General features: G+C 44.5%; 1 protein-coding gene across 1 annotated transcript; it reads left to right on the top strand.

Moving 5' to 3' along the window:
• The first annotated feature begins 308 nt into the window (after window positions 1-308).
• LOC135965447 (uncharacterized protein C9orf85-like) lies at window positions 309-8,910 on the top strand. Its single transcript, XM_065522269.1, has 2 exons — window positions 309-374; window positions 8,288-8,910. The coding sequence occupies exons 1-2, from the start codon at window positions 309-311 to the stop codon at window positions 8,471-8,473; spliced, it is 252 nt and encodes an 83-aa protein (XP_065378341.1). The 3' UTR covers window positions 8,474-8,910.
• The last annotated feature ends 480 nt before the right edge of the window (window positions 8,911-9,390 follow it).

Here is a 9,390-nt window from a genome sequence, read left to right as displayed (position 1 = left end):
GATTCTAGGAGTCAGGCAGGAAATATACAAGATGAGCCTAGAGCATCTTGTAGTACAAGAAAATAAGGAAGTGCTCAAAAAAAGTTAATGAAGGTGTGTCACAGGAGCCAACTGGAAGAGCTCCCAATGGCCAAAGATGAAAAACAATTTGAGTAAAAATATAATATTGGATTATAACCCAAAATATGAAACTAAGTATCCACTAGTCCATTGTATTATTCTGTTTGCATCCTGCTATGAAGAAATACCCAAGACTGGGTAATTTTTTTTTTTTTTTTTTTTTTTTTTTTTTTTTTGAGACAGAGAGCATGGTCTCAGCTCACTGCAACCTCCACCTCCCGGATTCAAGCGATTCTCCTGCCTCAGCCTCCCAAGTAGGTAGGATTACAGGCATGCACCATGACGCCTAGCTAATTTTGCATTTTTCGTAGAGAAGGGGTTTCTCCATGTTGGTCAGGCTGGTCTCAAACTCCCGACCTCAGGTGATCCACCTGTCTCAGCCTCCTAAAGTACTGGGATTGCAGGCATGAGCCACCGCACCTGGCCAATATTTGTATTTTTAGTAGAGACGGGGTTTCACTATGTTGGCCAGGCAGGTCTCGAACTCCTGACCTTGTGATCCACCCGCCTCAGCCTCCCAAAGTTCTAGAACCACAGGCGTGAGCCACCACGCCCAGTGACACTAGGTAATTTATAAAGAAAAAGAGGTTTAATGGACTCACAGTTCCATATGGCTGGGGAGGCTTCACAATCATGGCAGAAGACTAAGGAGGAAGAAACACATGTCTTATATAGCTGCAGGCAAGAGAGCATATGCAGGGAAACTGCCCTTTATAAAACCATCAGCTCGGCCAGGCACAGTGGCTCACGCCTGTAATCCCAGCACTTTGGGAGGCCGAGGTGGGCAGATCACAAGGTCAGGAGATCGAGACCATCCTGGCTAACATGGTGAAACCCCATCTCAACTAAAAATACAACAAAAAAAAAATTTAGCCGGGTGTGGTGGCATGCACCTGTAGTCCCAGCTACTCGGGAGGCTGAGGCAGGAGAATGGAGTGAACCCGGGAGGCAGAGCTTGCAGTGAGCCGAGATTGTGCCAGTGCACTCCAGCCTGGGTGACAGAGCAAGACTCCATGTCAATAAATAAATAAATAAATAAATAACCATCAGCTCTTGTGAGACTTATTCATTATCACAAGCATAGCACAGGAAAAACCTGCTCCCATGATTTAGTTACCTCCCACTAGGTCAATCCCATGACACATGGCGATTATGAGAGCTACAATTCAAGATGAGATTTGGGTAGGAATACAGCCAAATCATATCATCCATAATGATATAAATGATTGGATAAATTACTAAATGAGGGGAAAAAGACAAATCTCCCACGCAGAACGGAGTGGGCTAAATAGTGTCCCCCCCAAAATTCATGTCTACCAGAATCTCAGAATGTGACCTTATTTGGCAGTAGGGTATTTGTAGATGCAATCAGTTAAGGATCTTGAGATATCATACTTGGATACCTACTTGGAGTAGGCCCTTAGTCCAGTGATTGGTGTCATTATAAGAAGAGGAGGCCGGGTGTGGTGGCTCACACCTGTAATCCCAGCAATTTGGGAGGCTGAGGCAGGCAGATCACCTGAGGTAAGGAGTTCGAGACCAGCCCGACCAACATGGTGAAACCCCATCTCTACTAAAAGTACAAAATTAGTCGGGCATGGTGGCGCATGCCTAAAATCCCAGCTACCCGGGTGGCTGGGGCAGGAGAATCACTTGAACCCAAGAGGCGAAGGTTGCCGTAATCTGAGATCGCGCCATTGCACTCCAGCCTGGGCAACAAGGTTGAAACTCTGACTCAAAAAAAAAGAACAGAAATTAGAAGGCCCGGGTGCAGCGGCGCACACACCTGTAATCCCAACACTTGGGGAGGCCAAAGCTGGCGAATCACCTGAGGTCAGGACTTTCAGACCAGCCCAGCCAATATGGCGAAACCCTGACTCTACTAAAAATACAAAAATTGGCCGGGTGCGGTGGTTCACGCCTGTAATCCCAGTATTTTGGGAGGCCGAGGCAGGCAGATCACCTGAGGTCAGGAGTTCAAGACCAGCTGGGCCAACATGGTGAAACCCCGTCTCTACAACAATACACAAAGTCACCGGGCATGACGGCGGATGCCTGTAATCCCAGCTACTCGGGAGGGAGAGGTGGGAGAATCATTTGATCCCGGGAGGCGGAAGTTGCAGTGAGCCGAGATTGTGCCATTGCACTCCAGCCTGGACGACTGAGCAAGACTCCATCTCAAAAAAAAAAAAAAAAATACAAAAATTAGCCAAGTGTGGTAGCATGCACCAGTATTCCCAGCTACTCAGGAGGCTGAGAATTGGTTGAACCTGGGAGGCGGATGTTGCAGTGAGCTGAGATGACATCACTGCTCTTTAGCCTAGGTGACAGAGTGAGACTCAGTCTCAAAAAAAAAAAAAAAAAAAGGACTTAGAGATACACAGAGAGGAAGGTCGTGTTCTGAAGGTGGAGGCAGGGATTTGAGTTATGCTGCCACATGCCGAGAAACACCTGGGGGCACCAGAAGGTGAAAGAGGAAAGTAAGCATTCCTTCCTAGAGTCTTCAGAAGCACAACCTTGCAGACACCTTGACTTATCAAGCGCTGATAGGGTTTGGCTGCGTCCCCACCCAAAATCTCATCTTGAATTGAAATCCCCATAATCCCCATGTGTCAAGGGAGAGACCAGGTGGAGGTAATTGAATCATGGGGGTACTTTCCTCCATGCTGTTCTCGTGATGGTGAGTTCTCACAAGGTCTGATGGTTTTATTTTTATTTTATTTTATTTTTTATTTTATTTTATTTATTTATTTATTTTGAGACGGAATTTTGCTCTTGTTGCCCAAGCTGGAGTGCAATGGTACGATCTTGGCTCACTGCAACCTCCACCTCCCAGGTTAAAGCGATTTTCCTGCCTCAGCCTCCCGAGTAGCTGGGACTACAGGCATACACCACCACGCCTGGCTAATTATGTATTTTTAGTAGAGACAGTGTTTCTCCATGCTGGTCAGCGTGGTCTTGAACTCCTGACGTCAGGTGATCCACCTGCCTCGGCCTCCCAAAGTGCTGGGATTACAGGCATGAGCCACTGCGCCCGGCCAGATCCGATGGTTTTATAAGTGGTAGTTCCTTTTGCTTTCATTCCTGCTGCCTTATGAAGAAGGTACCTTGCTTCCCCTCCACCTTCTGCCGTGATTGTAAGTTTCCTGAGACCTCCCCAGCCATGCCGAACTGTGAGTCAATTAAACCTTTTTCCTTTCTAAGTCACTCAGTCTCGAGCAGTTCTTTATAGCAGTGTGAAAACAGAGTAATAATACAAGCATCCTACAAAATAACTTGACCAGTACTTCTTGAAACTGTCAAAGTTTTCAAAACAAAGGAAAATACAAGAAACTGTCACAGCCAAGGGGAACCTAAGGAAAGATCACTAAATGTAATGTGATATCCTGGATGGAATACTCAAACAGAAAAGGGATATTGGGTAAACTAGCAAAATCTCAATAAACTATGGACTTCAGTTAATAACAACCTATCAATATTGATTCATTAATTGTAAACACATGGATTATACTAATGTAAGGTGTTAATAGGGAAATTGGATGCAGAATATATAGGAACTCTTCATACTGTCTTCTCAATTTTTCTGTAAATCTAAAGCAATTTTTTTTTCTTTCTTTCTTTTTTTTTTTTTTTTTTTGAGACAGAGTCTCACTCTGTCACCCAGGCTGGAGTGCAGTGGTGCGATCTGCAACCTCCACGTCCCGAGTTCAAGCGATTCTCCTGCCTCAGCCTCCCAAGTAGCTGGGACTGCAGGTGTGTGCCACTATGCCCAGCTAATTTTTATATTTTTAGTAGAGACGGGGTTTCACCATGTTGGCCAGGATGGTCTCGATCTCCTGACCTCATCATCCACCCATCTCAGCCTCCCAAAGTGCTGGGATTACAGGTGTGAGCCACCACACCTGGCTAAAGCAATTCTTTAAAAAATAAAGTATATTTTAGCTGGGCATGATGGCCTATGCCTGTGTACCCACCACTTGGGAAGGCAAAGGTGGGCAGATTGCTTGAGCCTTAGAGTTAAAGACCAGCCTGGGCAACATGGCGAGACCCTGTCTCTATAAAAAATACAAAAAATTAGCTGGGTTTGGTGGCACACCACTGTAGTTCCAGCTGAGGTGGGAGGATCGCCTGAGCCTGGGAGGCCAAGGCTATAGTGAGTCATGATGACGCTACTCCACGCCAGCCTGGGCAACAGAGTGAGACCCTGTCTCAAAATAAATAAATAAATAAATAAATAAAAATAAAGTATATAGTTTTTAGAAACCTAACACTAAAGTGTAGGAAGTTATTTCTCTTCTGTGTTGAATTCCTAATCCTGAGAGATAACCATTAATAAATCTGGTGCATATCCAAATGAAGAAAATTTATCAACAACATCTCCCAGTACTGTGCCCCAGTAGGCCATGGTGGTTGTCTCTGGCATCAGTCTGAAGTGCCAGCTACATCCAAGCAATTCTCGCCTGGCTGCATGAACAGATGACCCTGTCAGTCAGTGGTAGCCAAACCTCTGATTCTCAGAGAGTCAGCACCCAAGAGCCACCTGCTGAGATGACCCTCTCTGATCACAGCTGATTGGTCCAGGAGTGAACATCAAATTTCAGCTGAACCAGTGAGATTCTGTCCTGGGACTTCTTTATTCCCTTGAAAGTCAGCTCCAGACAGTAAGCTGAGGTGAAAACAAAAACCTTGGCAGCAGCCAGGCTCAGTGGCTCACGCCTGTAATCCCAGCACTTTGGGAGGCCAAGACGGGCAGATCACTTGAGATCAGGAGTTCGAGACCAGCGTGGCCAACATGGTGAGCCTCCATCTCTACTAAAAATACAATAAGTAGCTGGGCATCATGGCAGATGCCTGTAATCCCAGCTACTTGGGAGGCTGAGGCAAGATAATCACTTGAACCCGGAGGCGGAGGTTGCAGTGAATGAAGATTGTGCCGCTGCACTCCAGACTGGGCAACAGAGTTAGACTACATCTCAAGAAAAAAATAATTAATTAAAAAAAAAATACAAAAATTAGCCAGGCATGGTGGTGCATGCCTGTAATCCCAGCTACTTGGGAGGCTGAGGCACGAAAATCGCTTGGTCGTGGAAGGCGGAGGTTGCAGTGAGCTGAGGTCACACCACTGCACTCCAGCCTGGGCAACAGAGCGAGACTCTGTCTCGAAAAAAACCCAAAAAAAACAAAAACAAAAAAAAACACCAAAAACCTCAGTAGCCATCTGCTGCCATGTATTGGGCAGGCAGGGAGAAATTGTCAAGAGACCAGGAATCATTGGAGGGACAAAGAGTTCCTGTCCCACTGCATGGTGGAGAGGAAGGAATCTTGTTCCTGGCAACCAAGTGATCTGCAGCAAGGCTCAGCAACATGGCATTTTACAGAGCATGTGTACTGTTTTTACATGGAGAAAACAATAGTTATAACCATTTTGCTTTGAAAGAAAACCAAAAGATCCCTTCACAAAGGGATTTCCAAGAAAATTTAGTGTTGGTTGGCTTTTTGTAATCAGTAATTTTGAATGTGTTAGGGAGAAGTTAAAGAAACAAACTCTTGAACCCAGCAATAGTATTTTACGATAACAATAATGATAGCTGGCACATACTACTTCCTAGTTACATTTACAGGAAATAGACTAAGTATATGAAATATACTGTCTCATTTAATTGCCCTATGAATTAAGCACTGATATCATCCTCATTTTACACTCTAGAAAATCAAGATGCAGAGAGTTTGAGTATGTTGCCCACAGTCATATAGTATTTAACTTCAGAATTTGGGTCTATTTGATCCCAGGGTTCATTCCTTTGACCCATGAAGACCTCTTGGAACAGCTCATTGGATATGGTAGAACAGAGAGAGCAGTACATGCAAACTCCTTGCCTCAGTTTCCTCATGTGTAAAAAATTTCCCATGAATATCTGCCTTGTGATCATTAAGTAAAATACAGCCTATAAAATACCTTCAAAGTGCTTGACATATAATAGGCACTTAAGAAATCCATATTCCCAATGTTGATTGAGAGTGAGATCCAGCCAGCAAAAATCTCATTTGGCCCAAACAGAGGCTGTCGGGGGAGTGGGGGACTCTTCTGCATTCCTAGGTCTTTAGGTGTTTTTGTTCTTTTTTGAGACAGCATCTCATTCTGTTGTCCAGGTTGGAGTGCAGGAGAGTGATCACAGCTCACCAAAACCTCATCCTTTGGGTTAAAGCGATCCTCCCACCTTAACCTCCCAAGTAGCTTGAACTATAGCCACACACCATCACACCTGGGTAATTTTTTTGTTTTTTTGTTTTGTTTTGTTTTAGTTTTGTAGAAACAGGATCTCATTATGTTGCCCAGGCTGGTCTTGAACTCCTGGGCTCAAGCAGTCCTCCCACCACGGCCTCCCAAAGTGCTGGGACTACAGAGTTGAGCCACCATGCTGGGTTTCATCCTAGCTTTGATGAGGGGATTTAAAGAATTAATACATGCCATGCTGTTGCCATGCTCTTGCTATGAAAAGCCACACAAATTTCTTAAGATTTTGAATTTACAATATTTCAAATTCAGGAGGTCTCATGTAAAAATATGGATTTCCAGTTGCTTTTGGCAAGTTGAAAGCTCTGGAATCACTGGGTGCATATTCCACAGTGCTACAATCACTGGAGCTGAGAGACCCCGTTTAGACAGAGCATGTGCCCTCTGTGAGCATGTGCCACAGCCCCCACCACTCCCCACTGTTCCCCATCATAGAGGCCAATGAACTGGCTTGCAGGGTGTTTTTAGAACTTTTTATTGGCTGGCCACCATGCCTCACGCCTGTAATCCCCGCATTTTGGGAGGCTGAGGCGGGCAGATCATGAGGTCAGGAGTTTGACACCAATATGGTGAAACCCTGTCTCTACTGAAAATACAAAAATTAGCTGGGCACAGTGGTGCACGCCTGTAGGGAGGCTGAGGCAGGAGAATCGCTTGAATCCAGGAGATGGAGGTTGCAGTGAGCCGAGATCGCGCCACTGCACTCCAGCCTGGGTGACAGAGCAAGACTATCTCAAAAAACAAAAAAAAACAACAAAAAAAAATACTTTTTATTATGAATAATTTCAAACATGCACAAAAGTAGAAATAATAGTTACAGAGCCCTGTACTAATTTCTTAAAGCTGACATAACAAATTACCACAGATTAGGCGATTTAAAACAACAGGCTGGGCGCAGTGGCTCACGCCTGTAATCCTAGCACTTTGGGAGGCCGAGGCAGGTGGATCACCTGAGGTCAGGAATTCAAGACCAGCCTAGCCAACACGCCTGTAATCCCAGCTACTTGGGAGGCTGAGGTAGGAGAATTGCTTGAACTTGGGAGGCAGAGGTTGCAATGAGCCAAGATCACGCTATTGCACTCTAGCCTGGGCAACAAGAGCAAAACTCTGGCTCAAAAAAAAAGAAAAAAAAGGATGAGTTTGGCCCCTTTTGTCTCACTCTCGCCCTCTCTTTGCACTTCCACCATGTGATGCCTTCTGCCATGTTATGATGCAGCAAGAAGACCCTTACCAGATGCCATTACCTTCAACTTGGACTTCCTAGCCTCTAGAACTATGAGAAATAAATTTCTGTTTATTATAAATTACATTCCCGTCAGCAGTGTATAAGTGTTCTGATTTCCTTATATACCCACCACCCCTTGTCATTATTTGACTTTTTTATTCTAGTAAGTATGAAGTGGTGTTTCATTGTTTTGATTTCCATCTCTCTGATGACTAATGAATTTGAGCATCTTTTCATGTGTTTACTGTTGGTATATCTTTAGAGAAATATCTGTTCAAGTCCTTTCCCCATTCTTTGAGTTATTGATCTTTTGTTATTTATTTATTTATTTTTATTTTTATTTTTATTTTTGAGACAAGGTCTCACTCTGTCACCCAGGCTGGAGTGTAGTCTCAGCTCACTGCAGCCTTCGGGGCTTAAGCGATCCTCCCATCTCAACTTCCAGAGTAACTGGGACTACAGGCATGCACCACCACCCTCAGCTAATTTGGTTTTTGTTTTGTTTTGTTTTGTTTTGTTTTGTTTGTTTTTTTGTTTTGAGACTGAGTTTCACTCTGTCACCCAGGCTGAAGTGCAATGGTGTGTTCTCGGCTCACTGCAACCTCTGCCTCCTGGGTTCAAGTGATTCTCGTCCCTCAGCCTCCCAGGTAGCTGGGACTACAGGTGTCTGGCACCAAGCCTGGCTAATTTTTGTATTTTTAGCAGAGATGGGGTTTCACCATGTTGGCCAGGCTGGTCTCGAACTCCTGACCTCAGGTGATCTGCCCTCCTCAGCCTCCCAAAGTGCTGGGATTACAGGTGTGAGCCACTATGCCCAGCCGACGTCCAGCTAATTTGTGTATTTTTTGTTGAGACAGGGTTTCACCATGTTGCCTAGGCTGGTCTCAAACTCCTAGGCTCAAGGGATCCACCCACCCGCGCCTCCCAGAGTGCTAGGATTGTAGGTGTGAACCACTGAACCCGACCTAGTTTTTTTTTTTTTTTTTTTTTTAGTTTTCATAGAGACTAAGTCTTGCTATGTTGCCCAGGCTGATCCCAAACTCCTGGCCTTAAACAATCCTCCCGCTTTGGCCTCCCCAAGCACTGGGATTAAGTAAGCCATGCCTGCCCAACATTGTCCTTCGAATCACAAAAGTTTTTAAATTGGATTAAGTCCATTTATCTATTTGTTTTTCCTTTTGTTCCTCATGCTTTTAGTGTTGTATCTAAGAATCCATTGCCAAATCTGAGTTCAAAACTATTATTTTCTACAAACAGCCTTGGCACCCATATTGAAAATCAATTGATCATAGACAGGTGGGTTTTTTTTCCCCTGGACTTTCAATTATATTCCATTCATCTATATGTTTTTCCTCATGCTAGGACTGCACTGTCTTGATTATTATTGCTTTGTAATGTTGGGAGTGCATGAGGAGTGGCATGCACTGTGGGCTGGGGCTTGTCTAGTTCTGTCCAGGCATGCCAGAGCAAGCTAGGACAACTGATTTGGAATATATATATATGTATGTGTGTGTGTGTGTGTGTGTGTGTGTATGTGTATATACACACATATGTGTGTGTGTATGTGTATATACACACGTGTGTGTGTATATATGTGTATATATACGTGTATATGTGTGTGTATATATACACACACACACACACTAATAGTGGCTAGCCATCTTATGGTAAGAAGTTGTGACTTTTGCCGGGCACAGTGGCTCATGCCTGTAATCCCAGCACTTTGGGAGGCTGAGGCAGGCAGATCACC

Source organism: Macaca fascicularis, chromosome 10 (genome assembly GCF_037993035.2).
Source record: "Macaca fascicularis isolate 582-1 chromosome 10, T2T-MFA8v1.1".
Classification (NCBI taxonomy): Eukaryota; Metazoa; Chordata; class Mammalia; order Primates; family Cercopithecidae; genus Macaca; species Macaca fascicularis.
Note: the sequence above shows the minus strand (reverse complement) of the source record. Positions and strands in the feature narration are given on the sequence as shown.